The sequence below is a fragment of the Diabrotica undecimpunctata genome, chromosome 7 (assembly GCF_040954645.1).
Source record: "Diabrotica undecimpunctata isolate CICGRU chromosome 7, icDiaUnde3, whole genome shotgun sequence".
Lineage (NCBI taxonomy): Eukaryota > Metazoa > Arthropoda > Insecta > Coleoptera > Chrysomelidae > Diabrotica > Diabrotica undecimpunctata.
In genome coordinates, this window is record NC_092809.1 from 74611094 (window position 1) to 74633199 (window position 22106).

Genomic DNA, 22106 nt, shown 5'->3' on the forward strand with positions numbered 1-22106 from the left:
AGTACCTTCAACTATCGACTGGCAAGATAGACCAATGTACAGTCGGAAAGGAGTAGGAAGTAATGAGAATAGGCTTAAAATAAAAAAAAAATGTAACTAGTGTATACTTGACGTTACAAAGGAGAAATACGTCATAAAAAGAGCAAGAGACATAAAGTTAAAATTTATAGATCGTGACATCAGACAAAAGGACGATAAATAAAACAAACAAATGTTGCACTGGGGAACCTGGGAATCAAAATGACCCAAAAAAACTACAAATAAGGTAAGCAGACTATTTAAAGGGATAGGCTGCTCCAATATGAATAAAAAATCTCAATTAACAGAGAAAAATGGAAGTCGAAAGCAGGCCCGAACTTCGATATGAAAAGGCAATTAGATAGATAGACAGATAGATGGATATGATGTTGTACAATATATTTATGCTTGTAGTCCACATTGATTATGTTAAGATCTTATTTTAAAAAATAATATATAATTAACCAAGAGCTTGTTATTTTTGATAGATTTTTCTCAAACAATACCAACATCACCAACTTGTAAATTTGGAATGGCATAAAAAAAATAAATGTTTAGTACATCGACTTTCATTTCACGTTATTCACTTTTATGAATTGCCGGAAGCTAAAAGTAATCAAGGATAACGAAGATAATAAGGTTGCCATGCGGGCTCTTGTATTTCATTAAGTAAAAAACTCGACCTTGAACTTGGAATTCAGGTTATTCGACAAAAAAACAAATATATTGGCTTTAAGGATATCCAATAATCTTTCATAGATTTTCTGTCTTTCATAAAATAAATTTACAGAGAGAAAACACAAAAATATGTAGGTAGGTATATATATGTATATATTTATATATATATATATATATATATATATATATATATACAGTGTGTTTATTTTAAAACTTACAGTGGGCTGAATCTCACGACCGAAAGCTGATGTCCAAAAATACTTGAAACCGTTTCTAGGATAGTAAGAGGAAACTAAAATGGCATGAAAGAGAACTCACCCCCATCAACCCAATATTGGCATCACCCACCACAACAAAATAAGTTTAAATTGCAAACCCCTACTTGTGATACATCATTAAAAAGACTATAAAAAATTCTCATAGATGTTAACCTCGCGAAAACAGAGTACCTATCTATAAGTGAAGAAGACATAGAAGGTCTACAGATTGGTGACAACGTAACAATCAAAGGAAAGGATAAATTCAAATACTTGGGGTTTATAATCACGAAAAAGGCTACAACAGAGGAAGGCATTACACAAAGATTATAACAAACTAGAACAGCAATCCGACAACTTAAATCAGTATGGTGGGATAGACACCTAAATATGAAGACAAAAACACAGATTTATAAAATATTAGTGCGAAATATTATGACATATGGGGCTGAAAATTGAATCATAAACAAGAAAAACAGCAGTTAGATAGTAGCAACAGAAATGGAATGCCTGCAAAGATGCTGAGGAGTAACAAGAATGGATAGGAGAAGTAATGACTAAATAAAGCAAAGAACATCAGTAGAAACAGACATACTAACATATATAGAACAAAAAAGACTAAAGTGATATGGACATGTAAGAAGAACTAGCGACAGCAGATGGATAAAGATATAACTGAATGAACCCCCTAGGAAGAAGGAAAAGACGACAACCCCGAAAATCCTGGAGGAACGAAGTAGACGATGCCATGAGTAAGAGGAGCCTAAACGATGGAGAATGGGACAACAGAGATGAAAACGGTTGAGCGAGGAAAGGCAGTGGATACTGTAGACTCCCTGAATATATATATATATATATATATATATATATATATATATATATATATATAATTCTTAGCAAGTATGAATGATATATTTGGTTCTCAGGAAAAGACAAGAAAAAATAAATAGTTGAAGATAATGTGTTCTACCTCATCTAAAAAATAGCTTACGGAGGAATTAATTCTATTTATTGTAGTCTGATGGTGGATGAGGATCGGGAAAGGGAGCGGCAAGCTGATCTTTGCTCCCTACTGACAGTCCTCCTAGTTCCGGCCCTGAGTTAACTACTTACTATTTGCTAGTTCCTACTGCCAGACCTTTGCATGCAAACCAGTGAAATGTTAGTGATAATGTAGTGAAAACTACGCAATATTTCCAAATAATTACTGAAATACGTCCCAGACATTAAAAACATATTATTTGGTTTTTAAAATAAATATGTTGTTAGGCGGAATTAAATCATCTACTTTGTCACTTTTTTACGAAACTTTTGAGTTAGTAGACCTTTGGTATAAACTGGATCCATTACTGTTATTTTATTTCGAAGTAAGAAATTTGTTACTATTTATGTGATAACTAATGTTGTTTTACATTTTATAATTTTTTCATAGTTTTCCTAACTTTCGACGATCAGTTATGTTATTATATTTATTAATAGATAGTTAGTATTATTACATGTAAAGTATTATCACAGCAAAAGAGTATGAACTGCTTCCTGAAAAAACAATAAAACATCAGAAGCTACTTAGCTGATATTCTTGTTTTTTTTTATAATAATAATAATAATCAAGGTCAAACAGAAAAAGTCTTGCATATTATATATCTTATTTGCCTTAATTAAAGCCGTATAAATATAAAGCTTTCAGCTTCGCAATATAAACTTTCTGTAGAACGTAAATATTTACAAAAAATATGTCTGTAGTTAACAATTGAGCATATAAAAGTTATTATCAAATTCCTTAGTTTTAGTTGATCTCTTTTCTAAAAACTGATGTTAGAATGTTTAAAAATAAAAAATTTTCCGACAATATTTCCCCAAATTAAGAATGTGTGTTGTCATTTCATGCCATTGATAGATTATTTCATACGAAGAATTGATCGATTACAGTATATTCAAATAGACTATAACATATAATTATTGCCAAGTGCAGAAGTTTAATTAGATTAACCTACCCTTGAATTTTTTAACTGCAACTCTAAATTATGGCAAGGTTAAAAAAGAAATTTTTATCTCCAGAGACGTTTTTATTGCTCTTTTAACGCGTGTATTATGTTGACTAAATATTTTAATGCAAAGCTCTGGAGATGGCAATATTTTAATTACCTGTTGACACACTTTTCACGCGTTGGTGGGTGTATTAAAAAGTGCTTTCACACTTGATTGGAAAAATAAATTGCAGAAAACCTGTCACGTAGTGTATATCGCTTTTCGTTTCAGACTTTATATTCTTCTTGGAATTAGAAGTTCCTTAAGCGTTTACTCTTATCACTGTACATAATATTAACTTTTAACAAAAAATATTTTATTTCTTTTGCTTTTTAAAATTTATTCTCCTATCTGGAGTTGGATATCTTCATGTTATAGTAACTTTGCTAGTTGTTGCTCTGAATAGCTGTAATGAGCTACAGTTCAACCAATCTCTCTAAGATTACTCATACAGGGAAATGAATATTCTTTCTATGTTTCTTATCCGATAATTATTCTTGCCATAATTGTTGTGAGCAGCTTGTAATTTTCTCTTCTAGTTATGTGACCCAGTATTCCAGTGTTTTTGAGTCCAAATTTATCGCAAGAATTATTTGCTCTGTATAAAAGTTATTTTAATTTTATTCAAGGCTGTCTGATAGGATAACAGCGTCATCGCGAATCTTATTTTGTTTACGATTCTTCTATGTATACATATTCCGTCGCCTAACTCTGCCTATCGCTTCCTTATATGTATCTTCACTGTATTCATTAAACAGTACTGGTAACATAACACAGTCTATATTACTCTTCCTTATCAGAAACCTTAACAGAATTGGTTCAAAGCTACTTTAAGAAATACCAATTGAACACGCAGGACTCAGGCCACAGAACCAATTCATTTTTTAATATCAAACCATATTGTGCAAAAATAATTTAGATCGTGACCAATATTTTCATATAGAGGGAATTGTCAAGATTTTTAAAAATATTAATATATCATGAAATCATCAATGAGGAAGAGATATTCACGAAGAAGAGACAATTGATTTATAACATTAAAATATGAAATCTTCAATGTGTAGATTGTGTTGTGAGAGGTTGCTACAGAAATAAAGAAGAATAGACGTGACTATATAATTTAAACAAAGTAACAGGGCCCGAGCAATGCTTTATCCGTTAACCATTATCCTTGATTTTACCATGGTACTAATCTAATTATTCAGGCTGAGTCGGCCTGGAATCAAATTTTAAAAAATTTATAGTTGTTTTCGCTGGGATAGCTATTAATTCAAAGCCTTCTCCGTGATAAACACTCTTTCTCGTTTGATCTACCGCCATGAAAACTAATATTATAGTAGGTACTACTAATAACATTATTGTAGTCAGCTATCGAACAAAAAATATTAGAAAAAGAAAAGTGTGGATGTTGTAATAATATCTTAAAAAAGTACCTAATAATATATTGGCTACACCTGCCAGTTGAATTTTCCTACTATATTATATCCAGGTATCTTAATGGCATATAAATAAATAAAATAAATTTTGTGTAAAAATGGCACAAAATCATTCGTCTTAATATTCTCTTAATATAAAAGATAAGACCTAAAATTAATGATTTTTTTATTTTATTTATATTATGTTAATATACGAATTTTAATAATATTTAAAAAATTCTTGATAAAAATTTCGTAATTTAGAATACTGTATTTACTTTATAATTAAAAAATAAAATATCCAATACCCTTTTTATTAATATTAATGTAATAACTATATTTAAATACGAGAAATGAATAAGTAATGCGCTTTGGGGTTAAATAAACTCATAATGAAAATTCAGCGCCCACAATAATTATAGTATATCGTAAATATGTATATTATATATATATATATATATATATATATATATATATATATATATATATATATATATATATATATATAATTACTCTGTTTCATATACAATTAACCATAAAACAATTTAAATTAAATATAGTTCAATCAATGTCTCGTTTTCACTATTTTCCTCTGTATTTTTATAAAAGGATTTACTTTAATTGGTTCCCTACCTAACAAACTCCTTGCCGGGCTCTGCATATAAAAACAAAACTGTCGACAAACTCCTAACAATATTTATTGCTCCTATTGGAAGGCCAAATTTCTCCTTAGCTATGCTTTACTGCAAGAATAGTAAATTATTTTACTTACAATTACTCCAACTACAGCTTTTAACACTTTCTTTGTACTACTTCGCCACAATCATTTTTCTTTAACTGGTTTAAAAAAACAAACTATTTTCACACTCCTTTCGATTTTGTCTTCACTCGCTTCCAGTCCAACAGCAGATGATCCTCCTGGCTTTTTAAATCTCATTCCCGTTTGTCTATCCCTTCCATAATTTTTTGTTACTAATCAAAAAATTCTTTCATTGCATTCAACCAAATTCCCAAACTCTTCAAATTCTTAAAACTAATTTCAAACTTCCGTAATTGTGTACAAATCATATAAGACAATAACTTTCTACTTTCTCCTTCATCGTTAATGACCACTTTTAAGATAACAGAAATGAATCCCTAAAAACGACAGGACGATATCATATTTCAATGCAACCTATTATTTACAAAATATTCTGAAATCTATTGATTTCCATAATTTAGAAAGTCCCAGTTCAAACATAAATCTAAAATTTACAAAGTCTCTATTTTAACACTTCACCAACACTATAAAATTAAATCCGTATATCTAGAATATAACTATAACATAATTTTACAAATTAGTTGTCTTCTTTTTTTTCTATTTTCTCTATATATTTTTCTCTATATACAATTTCGGATTATATATATATATATATATATTATATATATATATATATATATATATATATATATATATATATATATATATATATATATATATATATAGTAAACTCTTAAATATTGGGGAAATCTGCAAGAAAGACTCTAATGTGTATCAATTGTTTCGCCGAACGTTTTCGCCAAAGAGAATTAATTTGGCTTCTTCAGGGCGTAACTTAGAATTGTAGAGTTACGCCCTGAAGAAGCCAAATTAATTCTCTTTGGCGAAAACGTTCGGCGAAACAATTGATACACATTAGAGTCTTTCTTGCAGATTTCCCCAATATTTAAGAGTATATATATATATATATATATATATATATATATATATATATATATATATATATATATATATATATATATATAATTATGCAAGGCAGATCAACAGATGCAATTTTCATTCTCTGACAGTGGAAAAATATAGCGATAAAGAAACAAAGACTTATATGGAATTAACTAATCTTGAGAAAACATGTGATACACTCAGTCAAGAGGTTCTTAAGATATGTGTGACAGAGTAACCACCACTTTTATGAGATGTCTAGGCGGCAATAGAATTACATCAAAACTCTGGGCTAAATATTTACACTTATATTTTTATTAGTGCTGAATTAGATAACAGAGAATTCATGGCTTCAAGTCATATTACATAGTTTATGAATGTATGGAGATAATCTGTTGTGAATAGCAAAAACAAACAAGAATGAATATTGCAGTTGAAGGACAAAACGTGTAAGGCAGCGAAAGAAATGGCGAAAATACAGAAACAATTCTGAATGAGCAACTTGATACAAACAGCTCTCCCCTTCTCTACTAATTATTTAAAATTAAAGAAGTTAATGAACCTATCTAGCATAGGACTAGAAAATATTATACTTCATACCCTACAAATTTGTTAGGTTATACTCATTACTCAAAAATGAATCTTGTTAAGGTACATACTATAAAACAAAATAGCCTATCCATAAACCCCAGAAATGGGAATTATATTTTATAACAAAAATAGCTCACTTGAGAAAAAAACTCTGCCGAAACAGCTGTAGTGATAATAAAATATAATAAATTTTATGGAAGTTTTGAAAACAAAAGTTTTCAGTGTTTTATTGATTGATAAAATGAACTTCCATCAAGTAACGGTCGAACCAATTTATATTAAATTAATACATATTATTGACATACATACGAAAATATCTCCTAAATGTTAACTAACAATAAATAATAGACCTTTCTCTCCTTTCAACCACTTAAATATTTTAACTATTTAATTATCTTTTTTTGTTTTAGCCTTCTTCCTTATCTTTTTTGCCATTGCTCAATTTTCTTGGGCTAATGTAATGAGTTTTGAGATATGGTGTACGTTTGGGTAAGTAGAAAAAATATATAATTTGGTTTAAAATGTCACTATAAAGCTATACAATAAAAATTCAATAAACAACGATTTATGTTGTATATGTTGTATATGTATATCGTCCACATATAGCACCTAATGTGATGTAATACAGTTCATTTTAATAGAAAATTAGCAGATTTTGTAAAGAAGACACGTGTATGAATCCATCATATATTAAGATTAAGCTGTCACGACATCCAAAGACAGTAGATTAGAAGACAGCTGTCCGTAGTAGTAGTGATGAAGTCCGAAATGTCCGAAATAAAATAATCTGGAAGACGCTAAGCAATATATTTGCATCACATAATGAAATACGATTAAATATTTAATATAAAACTATCATCATCACCCAGCCTTCTTCGTCCAAATTTGGACATAGGTTTTCTCTAATTTCGTACAGTTCTGTCGATCTTAAGCTTCCCGTAGTCCATTTCCAGCGATTCGTTTAACGTCGTCTGTCCATAGTGTAGGTGATCTACCTCTGCTTCTTCTGTCAGCTCGTGATCTCCACACTGTAACTTTTTGGGTCTACCGCCCGCCCGTTCATTCGTTCTGAACACATGGCCCATCCAGTTCCTCTTTAGCTATGCTATTATGCTGTATGACATCTGTGACACATGTCCTTCTTCTCCTTATTTTTTCGTTTCAAACTGTGTCAGAGAGTCAGTCCAAGTAGCTAGCGTTCCATTCGTTTTTGGGCTTCTCTGAGTTTGGTTGTTGTAGCCTGGGTTAAGGAAAGTGTTTCGGCCCCAAAGGTCATGAGTGGAAGCACACATTAGTCGAAATTCTTCTTTTTAAAATAATTTGGCATGTTGCTCTTGAAGATGTCTAATAGAGCTCCATATGCAGCCCATGTTCAAGTGATTCTTCTTTGCAGTTCAGCAGTTTGGTTGTGCCTAGCAATTTGAATTTTATGACCTAAGCATTTATATTTATGAACTAATCCTATTTCGTTGCAGTCGACTTTTGTATTTTCGCTTGGTACCAGATTTTTCATGTCGTTACTAATTTCGGACTAACGGACTAATTTCGTTACAGGCCGCGTCTAACGCAGTAAGCGTAGTTCCAATCTCTTTTAAGTTATCTATTATCAGAACAATGTCGTCCGCAAATCGTAGGTGCAAAAGCATTTCCCGTTGATATTTATTTCTTTGGCTTCTTATTCCAATTTTTTGAAATTATGTTCCTGAACTAGCATAAAAAGTTTGTGAGGTAACGTATATCCTTGTCTAATTCCTCTATTGACTTTTATACAGTTTGTATCTTTGTATGGTCATGGTTGCATTGTATATATTTGCGATCAGTTTTGACTACCAATAATCTATGCGACTTTCCTTTAATGCTCTCAATACGCTGTTAATTTTTACCGTATCGAATGCTTTGCATAAGTCTACTAACGCTAGGACCAATGGTTAGTTGTATTCGATGAATTTTTTTATAATTCCTTTTATGCAGTTGAGTTGGTCGTTAGTGCCAAAGTTTTTCCTAAAACCTGCCTGTTTCCTAGGTTGGTAAAAATATAATTTTGTTTCCAGTCTATTTGTTACTAAACTTACCGGCATGGCACGAAAAACGAAGCACTTACATTTATAAAATAAAAGCTCAAATTTTAATTCTCTTTAAACTTTTATTATTATAATAACATAAACGCAAACAAAACAAACTGTTTTAAGTAATTTCTTATAAAAATTTAACTTTTGAACAAAGAACTGTTTAAGTAGATAACAATTTAAAAATTAAGGAAAAAAACATAAGTAAATGTTATAACAAAATGACGCTCAATTAATGAAAACTTAAATCATGCGTTCGGACAAACTGATTTTAATAATCAATATTTTCTCCACGTGCTCGAATTATTGCCTGAATTTTCCTTGTCATGCCTAAAATCAAATGAGAAATGTCCTGTTGAGGAACAAGTATCCATTCTTCTAAACGGCCTTCTTGAAACTGATTTAAGATTAAAGGGACAGGAACACGACTTCGTATCCTTCGCCCAAGCATGTCCCAAATATATTTAATTGGATTTGCGTCTGGACTCAATGCGGGTTAATCCATTACAGGAATGTTTACTTCATTTAAAAACTGTGGAGTGATTCTCGCACTGTGGGGCTTGGCATTATCATGCATCAGAACAAAGTCATTTCCAACAAAACCAGCATAAGAAACAACAAAATCTTGGAGAATTTCATCAATGTAGTCTCTCGGAATAATGTACAATTCTGTACGTGCCTCTAGAGAAATTTCAGTCCACACCATAATTGAGCCTCCTTAATAGCCTATCCTAGGACTGAAGGTACATTCTACAAAACGCTCATGTGGGCTTTGCCATACTCTCTCACGACCATTTGGAAAACACAAGGTAAACCTCAGTAAAATGAGTATGGTTTCTTACAAACTGAAGCCGCGCAATTCGATGGCGCCTGAAAAGTTGTAGGCCTGTTGCAGGTCTGCGACTGCTTAAATTTGCTTCTGCAAGCCTTCGTCTAATTGTTCGTTCACTTACGTCAGTATTCCAGACGTACTAAAGTTAAGATTTGTACAGCCGTGGCACGACGATCTCGTAGACTTTGTAAGAGGATGAAGCCATCATCACGGACACTAGTTCTAGTGTCTAGTGTAGTAGAGATTCCAGATCGTCTAGTGTAAGCTTCGGTTGCCAAGAAACGTAAAAATACGGTGCACTACTGCAGTCTTACTGGATATTTGATACTTTTGAGAAACATATCGCTCATTTCTACCGTCTTGAAGCAGCGCAACAATAGCAGCCGCTGTTTCGGGATTTATAACCATAGTTCTTAAGATAAAATCAACGTAATTCAACTTCCAAATGTGTTTGACACTTGATTTGGCTTGGCAGTTTACTGACATCAACAAAAACAAAAGAATATCAATATAATACCAACAGCTACCTTTGCAATTTTAAGAGTGATAAAAATGGGGTATTCTTTATTTCTGATTTTTTATGTATTTTTTTTCGAATAAGCACTTTAGTTTTATTAGAAATTACTTAAAACAGTTTGTTTCGTTTGTGTTTACGTTTTTATTAAAGACAAAGAAAGGAAGAAAAAGAAAAACGGTAAGAGCACCGCATGACATTATAATTAATAATAATTTGTGGCAAAAGAAACAAAGAAACGATTTGTTAATAATATTGTGTTTTTGATACAGTGTTTCAGTCTTGTCGCAGTCATAAGTGGTTTCAGATAATTAAGATATTTCGCGGCGTCATATTTGATGTAAAAGCTTTCACATAAAAAAGTCAGAATAAAAGTAAATAGTGAAATTAAATAAAAATCTGCATTAAGAAACACAGAAAATAAAATTTCAAAAATATTTTTAGATTGAATTCAGTGCAAAGGCTTTGTGGGAAATATTATTTCTAAAATGTGGGTCTTCTTTTGACCCATTTATCCTTTTATCTAAAACTAGGTTATGTTGTTTACATTTAGAGACGACCCAAACTTGAGTAATAAACTGGAAATTTATTTCCAACGCGTCGGATAAATAAGAGAAAAATATGGAATAGGATGTTTTGTAAAACTAGCGGGTCCGGTAACGTAAATCACTTAAATTAATAAATTACTGTACAGGGCTGATTCGTAATATATTTGGATAAGAGATTTACATAGGCAAATAAAAAGTTAAAAATGTTTAAAGTAATCTATAATATGAATTCGATCATATTTATGACAGTTAAGGCAAATTTTTGTAACCATCATTAATCCTTTATGTTTTGTATTTTGAGAACGGCTTCCGAAGTGGAAATGGAAACGTCAAATAAACTTATTTTAAACTTAAAATGTGGCTTATTCCCAATTAAAATAGCTTCATAAAAATATTAAGAAACTAACTAATCAGATAGAATTGAGACCAATAATAAAATTTATTCAAAAAAAAAACAATGAGCAGGATAAAGGAAAGTAGATTGATCAGAAGAGTTTTTACGGCACAACAGATATACGAAATTGCAAGAAACAGTGTAAAATATGAAAAATTTATCAAGTAATAGAAGAAATGCAAAGAATTGTTAGAAAACTAGCTATAAGTAGCTCCGTCGTCTTTTATAGGATTTAAATAGAAACTGAAAGAAAAGTGTTGTAAAAACAACCTGTTTATAATATTATAATCATATTTAGGTATTTAGTTATTTTATCAACTTGTGCGCTCAGTCGTCACCTCTCGGGGTAATGTGTTTGCGATGCTCTCCCTCAAAACCTCTCTCCACCCCGCGTTAAGGTGGGTACACATATGCGAGCAGAACTGTTAGCGAACCGTTTGTGAACGCTATATTCGTCTATAGGTGGGTACACATATGCGAGCCGAACTGTTCGCGAACTGCTCGTGAGCTGTTCGCGAACAGTTCGTTGTAAATATGTTTATGTTCAGACTATCTAATACCCTAAGTATCTAATAACAAACCGAGAATAAATTTACTTCGTTATTCTAAATATTTCGGTATTTTGTTTACATTATCTGTTATTAATTTCTCTCGTTACTTTTGAATAAGCCGCGCTCGTTCAGCAATTTTGTTTAACCGAATGATCTCATCGCACACTTAGCAGAAACAATTTATAGTCTCGAACACCGTCAAAATTTAACTGCGAACATTCTTTGTGTTCGTCCCAAAAACCGACAGGCCGTGGTTCCTGACGAGCAACGAACGAACAGCTCGCAAGCGGTTCGTCCCGTCGTACAAATTAACGAATATAGCGTTCACAAACGGTTCGCGAACAGTTCTGCTCGCATATGTTTATACCCGCCTTATTTGTACGACGGGACGAACCGCTTGCGAGCTGTTCGTTCGTTGCTCGTCAGGAACCACGGCCTGTCGGTTTTTGGGACGAACACCAGAGAACAACCAACACTGTGTTGTTCTGTTATTCTATGCGAACACAAAGATTGTTCGCAGTTAAATTTGGACGTTGTTCGAGACTATAAATTGTTTCTGCTAAGTGTGCGATGAGATAATTCGGTTAAACAAAATTGCTGAACGAGCGCGGCTTATTCAAAAGTAACGAAGGAAATTCATAACAGATAATGTAAAAAAAATACCGAAATATTTAGAATAACGAAGTAAATTAATTCTCGGTTTGTTATTAGATACTTAGGGTATTGGATAGTCGAACATAAACATATTTTCAACGAACTGTTCGCGAACAGCTCACGAGCAGTTCGCGAACAGTTCGGCTCGCATATGTGTACCCATCTTTATAAGACTTAGGACAAGGACAGGACAGTGCGAGTTTGCCTCTCGGCAAGTAAAGACGGGCTGGGGTGTGTTGTCGATCCCGAAAAGTGCGTGATGCGTAAGTGATAAATGCGCTTGTAAAGCCGGTGTTTTGTGTTAAAAGGTATACCTGTTTGTTTCTCTCAATTCTATGTATCTCTGTTACTGCCTCATAGGACTGTAAATCTAATGATATTTGTATGACTCTTTTTATTATTATCAGAATTGCGATAATTATCAATGTTAAATCAGCCCTTAAGTTCACTATAAATAAATCGAAGGAAAAATACATTTTAATTGTTTTATTGCTTCAGTGGCCCTTAATAAATATTTTGAAGCAATCAGGTGTTCACTACGCCTCTCTTAAAAGTGGAAAGTTTGGTAATAAATTTATCCTCTCCATCCAGAAAGACAATGTAAACTTTTGACATTTGAACATTGGGTGGGCCTTATAAACTTATTAAAGAGACTGTGTATAGTAACAAAGCATAAAACGCAGTTTTTCTAGATCTATGCCATAAAAAATTAAAGATATTCTTAAACAGAATTCGGAGGTGCATAAAAGACAAATAGCTCTTAGCTTATCTGTTGTATATAGAAGGTGGCCAAGCTCATTTCTTTTTTAAACTTCAAAATTTTTCGAGAGCCGTAATTAAATATATACTAAAGAATTATGCAAAAAAGGTAATATAAGCATTTTTTAAAGAAATTATATTTAGTGAAAACATATAAATCAAGAGATGCATTAATTGCAGTTGTGCGTTGGGCTGTGTATTTCGAGATGAGGATTTGTGAAAAAACTTTGGCCAATGCTGTATTATTTGCACCTAAAACTGAAAGTACATCTTCTAAAGTTTTTTTTTAATAAATGCTTTGTTTCCGTACGGGCGTTTCGCATGAGCAATATTCCATGAAATAACAAAACTGGATTCAGCCACATTATTAGCTTCATTGCTTGAGGGTGTAAAAATTGACTATAGTCAAATAATAGAAATATGCTTTATTATCACCGAAAATTGTATAATTTAATGGAAAAAGCTTACAAATAGAAAAACAATTATTAAAAATAGAAAAATAGATTTTAAAATTTACTGAAATTACATAAATCATCAATATTACAAAATAAAAGATAACAAAATACACATTCCATTGCAAAATTTAAATGATTTGCAAATTGCATAATAAAACTAATAAGTTTAAGTTACTGCATGTGATACCCAAATATATAAAAAAAAATACTTTAGTTACTTGTACATAAACATACTATAATTGCCTAGTTCCTAGTTATTCGTTAAGAAACTCTTGCACTGAATAATAAGGTCTTTCAGATAGATAGGCTTTTGTCATTTTACGGAACTTAAAGGAAAGAAGTTGCAGATTTAAGTTGCAAAGGGAGATGGTGGTATAATTTTTTTGCCGAATATATTATAGGTTTCTTTACTAACTCTGTAAACGGGATCGGTAAATACACATCAAATGTTGAATTTCAGGTGGAGTAGTCATGATTAGGTCTTTCTGGAAAAACATGTCACTGTTTACGAATTAAGCAAACCGTTTCTAAAATAAATAAAGCGGGAAGAGTTAAAATGCCGTGGTTTTTAAAATAGCTTCTTCAATGTGTTATTCCACTGAGGCCAAAAAGATACCGTAATGCTCTTTGTTGTAATTTAAAAATAATATTAGATTGGGCAGCTGTAGGTACTAGAACCCCAAAAAGGAAGACCATATCGAAGATGAGACTCGAACAAAGAAAAATATGTTATTTTGGAAGATGCTAAATTGATTTCGTTCGAAATACATCTTATTACATAGCAGGCTGAGGCTAGTTTCTTACTTGAATACTTACTTGCTGAGGTTGATAGACCTCATGTAGTAAAGAAAACATAACATCACTGGTACATTTATTAGATGAAAAGCCGAACTGACTTTAAAGGATCTTTTCTGATCGATGGTCTGATCAGAGAAGGATCTGACCAAATGTTGCTTTCAACGAGAAAGGACATAAGGAATTTCAGTAAAAGAACTTTTCACTGAAAAATGGTTTTTGATTGGAACCATCTTAGTGGCGTATCATTTTTTTCTTTAAATAAATTGAGACCATTACCCGCATGCGCGCCAATGATAAATATAAAATGTTTAATTGTATGGCAAAAAACGTTTAATAACTATCTCTTAAACCTCTCTTTTCAACGGAAGGTTTATTTGCATATCTCAAACAGTTTCAGAGCTATACATAAATCGTCAGTTTATAAGAAAAATTACAACAACCCATATCTCGGAAAACGAAGCATTTAGAAAACAAAGCATTTGCGGTCATACGTTTATATAACAAACTGTCATAATTTTTTTGGTGCAGAACCCTGAAGTTTGTTGCACTTATTTACTACCATCCTGTATAATATACAAATATGTATCATTCACATAGATCAAAATCCGACATTTTGAACCTTCAAATTGAATAATTTTTTAAAATATAATATAACATAAAAATGAAAAGAAACTGGGATACATTTATCGAGAACCACAATTACTAATCATTCAAAGAGCAGCATATGACACGCGAGCCGCAGTTTGGCCGCCCCTAGTATATAAGAATAAAAGACTCTTGATTTAATGAAACTAATCACTGAAATTTATGCCCTTATTTAAATATCTAATTTCGGAAATAATTAAAAAACAGATTATTCTTCTGAACTCCTAAATTACAGTATATATACCGATTCACAATACAAGGTCATGGTTTATTAATTACATCCTCAGCTTTTATAAGAACACTAATTAAATTAATTTTGAATGAGCAGACGAAAATTAATTTGTAATCTGACACCGAGATGTCGGGACGCGTTTTTCCGAATTATAATGACCCAGAATTATTATAATGTTGACTGCTTATAGTCCGTATTTTCAAAATTTATATAGATATAATTTATAATCATGTATTTATAGGTATTTAATTTAATATAAAAATATTTACCAACATTAAATTAACAAGGTTGGCAATCATAATGGCTAGTTTTATTTTTGAACTTGTTCCTCTAAACAAATTAATCGATCTGCATTAATACCAATCACGTAGATTCTTCAAACATGAGTTTTGCCTTCGGCCAACAGATCTTCTTCTTTGAATCTTTCCCTGTATTATGAGTCTCAAAATTTCATATTTTGGTCCGCCCATCACGTGGCCTAGGTATTCCAGTTTTCTGGTTTGTATAGTGGTGATTAGTTCTGTTTCTTTACCAACCGTCTCCGGTACTTCTTTATTTGTAATTCTATCAGTCCATGATATTGTTATTACTCTGCGGTATAACCAAAGTTCAAAAGCCTCGATTCTTTTTAAATTGCATTTTTTTAATGTCCAAGTCTCGGCTCCATATAATAATATTAAAAATATATAACAGCGAATGGTACGTAGTCTGATCTCCAAATTTAGATTTTTGCACGTTAGGAGTGGCTTCATTCGTATAAATGCTGATCTTGCAATCTCTATTCGCCTGTTTATTTCTGCAGTATGATCATTGGTTTCATTGATCAAAGTTCCCAAGTACTGACACTTTTTTTTAAATTTTTTTTTAACAAGGTTGCACAGAGTTTAAAGAGATTGGAGTTTATAAAGCGATACCACGAAGTATTAAAGAATCTGACATATTTCTTGAACGTAATGTTGTAATATAAATAAAATGCACCATCCTTTTCTTTTTTTAGTTCAGTGCCGAATTTCCTCCAATCACGATGACTGTTTTGTACCAAATCCCATTTGTCCTTCCATCTTGCCATTTTAAAATTAAGATTTAAGATTTAAGATTTAAGATTAAGATTAGTTCTAAAATACGATACTGGTTACCTTGACATAGAAAATTTTTCAACATTTTATGATTGCTAAAAGTTCTCGGCTATTCGGATATTTGAGCTCCGGTTTTGTGATTGTTACAACTAGGATTATTGCCAGGATAACGCAGAGTTTCATTATATTTGTTACATTTTCTGCCTTTCGACTTCTTTTTCTACTATGAAAATAAGAAAACACCATAAAAATAGAAATATAGTCGATTCACTGAACTTGATAATATTTTGACATAATCGTTTTCGTAAAAATTCAGTATAAAAATTCCTACAACTTAATATTAATAGTTGAAATAGACGTAATGTTGCAGACTTGGCTGTATATATAGTAACTTACACTAAGTATATTTTCATTTATTAGCATCAAACTAATCCCTCCTAGTTTAAAACCTTAGTAAAAAATTTTGACTGCAAATTACCATTTTGACCCAAATTGACAAAATTTTTAGAAGAATCTATCAAATGTTTTGTAAATGATAGGTTGGACATACAAGAATAAAGAGTGACACTTCTTTGCTTATGACTAGATGATTTTACGTAAAACTGATAAAAATTTTACGTAAAACTAACATCACATAAAGATATTTGAAAGGTGAACATTACAAATAGAGTGTGAAGAGTAATAGCTTTGACTAAAAGTCAGAAATACCCTCATAAAGGTAGAAATTTTCCCGATGACAAAATAAGGTTAGTTCGATGCCATGTATTTCCCATATTTATATACGGAGCAGAAGCATGGACCCTGACATATATTGGGTGGACCAAATTTCGAATTGGGAAGTATGTCGTAGAATAAATACACAACCTGAAGTAATAAATACTATTAGATACAGAGAATGAAGTACTTTAAAGGAAAAGAAGGTTCTTGACGCAGACGCCTCTCTTGGCTTAAAAATTTACTCGCATAGTTTTCTATGACAACTATTCGACTGTTTCGAGTAACGGTGCATAAGGTACGAGTGACAATTATGACTGCCAATATCCAAAACGGATAGGTACCGAAAGAAGAATAATAGCTTTTGACATAAAGTTACCCTTTTCTTAACTTTATCATTACATTAATTTTTGATTATTTGTTTAATTAACACAATATTTATAATTAACATTATTATTTTGCATTTCAACTAAATAAAAGTCTGGTGAAATTTTAAAATTTTACCCTGAATTGTTCTTCTTCTTAAAGTGCCCTCTCCTCAATGGAGGTTGGCTACTACAATTTTAAAATCTTCTCTATCTTCAGCTGTTCTTATTAGCTGTTCAAAATTTAGCCCTGTCCATTGTCGGATGTTTCTGAGCCACGATAGTCTTTTCCTTCCTAGGCCTCTCTTTCCCTCGATTTTTCCTTTCACTATAAGTTGGGCATATTGGTACTTATTATTTCTCAGTATGTGGCCTAGGTATGATGTTTTTCTAACTTTTACTGTGTTAAAGAATTGTTACTTGACTGTATATAATATATATTTCGTTGAGATCAGGTTGTTAGGAAAAATATAAAAATATACTATAACACCCTTCATTAAAAATAAAGATTATGGACTATGCTAGACTTGCATGAATAATCCTGTACATTTAAATATACAGTGTGTTCCAACGAAAAGTTGACCCCACAAAACTCTTTAGAAAAACACATTTGTATTGTTAGGGGAACGATTTTAATGCAAAATTTATGGCCTCAAATGTAACCCCTACTATTCCGCATCAACGCCCAGTTTTTTTTTAATCACAAGTGTGGCCGAGTGGCAAATCATTTGAAAGGTATTTTTTTCTCTACACGATACTCTATTTTTTTTTAATTTATGGAATTACTTTGAAGATAATTTCGGATTTAACTAATTTATTGGTTGAATATCAGTAATAACAAGAAAAACATAAAATTTTACCAAATCAACCAATTAAATTTTCTTAGTGACCACCAATACATTAATTCAATCAACCTGCAAAAGAATATCAACACGTCACTGTGTTGAAGATAATTTTTTTTCTTTTTGTAAAAATATTACTTTTTCATATGAATTTTTTTTTAAAAGATAGTGAATCTTAATTAGTTTCTTTAGTGTTTACCAGATTATCTTTGATTTGACATTTGTCAACGACTCATTAATTAGAGATATTATTGTAAAGACTAACAAAAATGGGATATTGTAGTGAAGGCAGAAGAAAATTAGTTAAGCTATACTATGGAAATAACCAGTGTGATAAGGCTACGGCAAAGATCTTTGATACGAACCACCCAGGAAAAAACGTAAGTCAACAATAAGTTAAACATTTAACTAATAAGTTTGAAGCTATAAGTGACGTTAACAACACAAAGCACGAAGTAGACCGACGAGTCCGAAATGAAGCATATGAAGTGGCGGTTTTGGTACATTTACAATTGGATAATCGACAGTCTATCAGACAACTATCTCGTGCATCTGGTCGAATTATAAAATCTCATAAATTGAAGGAAATCTCTACGGAACAACCTATTTAAATTTGTTAGAAGACGTTATTGATACGCTTAATCCGCTTATCACTGACAGATTGGAATCTGATAATAATTTTTTAGGATGAACTGACTTTTCCAACAGGACGGGGCACCCCCACATTATGATATACGCGTAAGACAACTTTTGAATCAACGTTTTCTAGGGCATTGGATTGTCAAGAGGGGTCCCATAGAGTCCCATAGAGTTACCGGATCTTTCGACTTTGGATTTTTTTTGTGGAGATATCTAAAATCAAAAATTTACGCCACTCCGCATACAGATCTTGCAGAGTGCGACAAAGAATTGTGACAGAATGCCGCTTGTTGACACGGGAGGTATTTGAAAATTAACGAAGAGGCTTTGTACTGTATTATTGTGTGGTGGTCACAGGAGGTCATTTTGAACATTTAATTAGTTAATTCGATGAAATTTTATGTTTTTTGTTATTACTGATGTTCAACCAATAAATTAGATAAATCCGAAATTATCTGTAAAGTTATTTCGCAAATAAAAAATTGACTAAAAAATAGAGAAAAAAAATACCTTTCAAAAGATGTGCCACTTGACCACACTTGAGCGCATGAATTTTGCATGAAAATTGGTCCCTCTCCCAATACAAATTGATGTGTTTTTTGTATTTTGAATAAACTCTTGGTTTCTGATTTTTTTGGGGGGGGGGGTCAAATTTTCGTTATACTTTTCGTTATAAAAACCCATATGTATATTTAAAATTAGACGGATCTGAAAATATTTTATAACTTTTAAAATAAGGACACAGGGCTAAATTAATATACCTTTGATATAAATATTATCGTAAAATCTCAATATATTTAAATGAAATAATATTTAAAAGTGACTTCTTTTTGTAAGTAATCAAAATATTTACTAATTTTTGTTTTTAACCTTTTTTTATATTTTTCAGTACCACAAAAATATATTTAGGAACCAATTATCGAGAAGCGGAATTGCGAAAATTTATATTCTACAGTATTTATGCATGGGGAACCCCACTAATACTTACTCTCATAACGCTGTTATTTTCCGAATGGAAGGTTCTACCTTTCGCCATTCAGCCTTACATTGGAAATGTCAAGTGTTTCTTCGACGTTAGTAAGTACTAATATTAACTTGAAAAATAATATTATTTTTCCTAACTGAAAAAGTAGTTCACTGTATACCATATAGTTACAAAAACCCGAACATCGAAGTCAACCACTTATATTGTAAGTGATATTTAATTCGAATTAAATTAAAAAATCCAAATGGATTCAGTTCAGGACGTTTTTGGACTAGTCAGTCCATCTTCAATGAACTTTTGTTGTACATTCGTAAATAACCATAAAACTAAACAGTGGTTGGGTTTACATTAATGAAACTATCCTTGAAAGTATTAAATTATACAGCAGTATGCCGATGAAAATTTATTTCTATATCCAAGCAATTTAGTTCTATATCCAATGTTCTATGTCCATTTCTTGTGATCTACGGATCACAAGAAATAAACAACAGGATACAAATTACAAGACATGCCAATATATTTGTGTACAATAACAAAGACAAACGAAGACGGAACCTATGATCGATGGAGCAGCTGAACAATGTAGGATAAAAACTAACAAAGGGCTCGAAGAACTATATCCAGACGCTAACGTAAAAATGGATATAAAATCCAGAAGACTCCACACACCAGTGTATAGGACGCCTCAGAAGACATTCTGACGAAACAATACTAAGGCTAGTATGGGAAGAAGCACCAAATGGAAGAAGACCACGTGGACGATCTCGACTCTGAAGGAGCGATTATAAAGCAGGAGGCTTTAAAGCTATTGTTTAAGACAAAGACGAATGAAAACATGTTCTCAAGTCGGTCTTTAATTCAAAAATATTTAATATTGCATGCACTGAATACATCTTACAAAATAAATTTAATACGAATATTTACTATTTAATATAAAAAAATATCTATAATATGTAAAATAAAGATGATTAAGAGTAATTTAAAAAGAAATATTAATAGTTACTAAAGTGTAAATCGCAGTCAAAAAAAAATATTGCAAATGATCACAAAATTTTATACTACCCTAGATTGAAAAGAAAAAAAGAGCGAAATTAGTTCATATTTAATGAAGATGTGATAAAAAATTATTCCGAAAAAATAAATAAAAATTATATCCATATAAAATAGAGGCCTTTAACTATTTAATTTCGTCAATTTTAATACTTTACTGTTTTAAACACAGGATCTGTAATTTTTTAAACACATTAAGCCTCAAGAAGTTTCTTCACATAAACGTAAGAGCCTCATCCAAATGTACATACCGAAGGTGAGTCGGATGTTGAACTGGTTGAGAAATATTAACAAAACCTTATTGAAACAGGGGTGTCCTGAATGCCAAGTTAATGAAGATTGTGATGATAAATAATAAAATTATCAACAATATCAAGAAAGTTGGCCAAACGCTTAATAATTAAAAGTGAAAAATATGTTGAACAGTTTGGAGTTGCAGAACACTTGGAGTACTATGCTGGTGTTAAAAATTCACTCAATAATGCTCAAAATCATTCATTTTGTCTATTAGTTTGAACTATATACATAATATGCTTTAAAAAAACTGAAATATAGTTTTTCTGTACTAAAATTATATGATTTTCATAAAAATTTATGACAAAATATATACATTTATTACATAACATTTTTTATATTCTCAAATTATATATAGTACACAAAACTGTTTACGATTTGATATAAATCTTATTTGGCTGTGACCAATATTGCAAAAAAAACAACGGGGTTATCGACGGATTACCGAGTACAAAACACGTAATCTTTTTTCGCCTACCCGAAATGACATCTGTTTATTACAACCCAGTTGTTCCTGAAGGTTGTTCACCGGGAAAATCTAATCAAAAACCAATTAAAAAGATCAACTCTTCTTAGTTAAATCCCTATTCCATAAATTAACGACAAATAGGTCACCTACATTGTTTTGATAAATACAATATGGAAAAACACTAATGAATATATGAAGCATCTGCCTTCCGCTAAATTTGGTTATATATTAACAAACAATTCGGGAAATTATTTTATTAATATAATAATATATTTTTAATTCTAATCTTCGGACTACATTCTAAATTGATGTTTAGATTTTGATAAGGTTTTGTATCGAAAGAATTTTAAAAGTTGCAAGGGTTTTTAGTCCCTAGTTTTGATTTTTTTGTTTTTGGTACTTTACATACCTAAATAAAATAGTTGTTAACAGCTAAAACTGATTTTACAAAGACTTTTCCATCAAGGCTTTTGGAGCTTTGAAAATTTCGAAATAATTCTCCTGAAATTTAAGCTTTGAAAATATTTCCGTTTGG

The 22106-nt window shown here is 31.3% G+C and overlaps 1 protein-coding gene across 2 annotated transcripts in view; it reads left to right on the top strand.

Moving 5' to 3' along the window:
- Nucleotides 1–22106, top strand: part of LOC140445498 (G-protein coupled receptor Mth2-like) — an 82113-nt gene that overhangs the window by 49372 nt on the left and 10635 nt on the right. For both annotated transcript variants that reach the window (XM_072537549.1, XM_072537550.1), the window contains exons 3-4: nucleotides 7100–7178; nucleotides 19663–19850. In XM_072537549.1, coding sequence (XP_072393650.1) covers nucleotides 7100–7178; nucleotides 19663–19850 — 267 coding nt within the window. The remainder of the gene's footprint in view (nucleotides 1–7099; nucleotides 7179–19662; nucleotides 19851–22106) is intronic.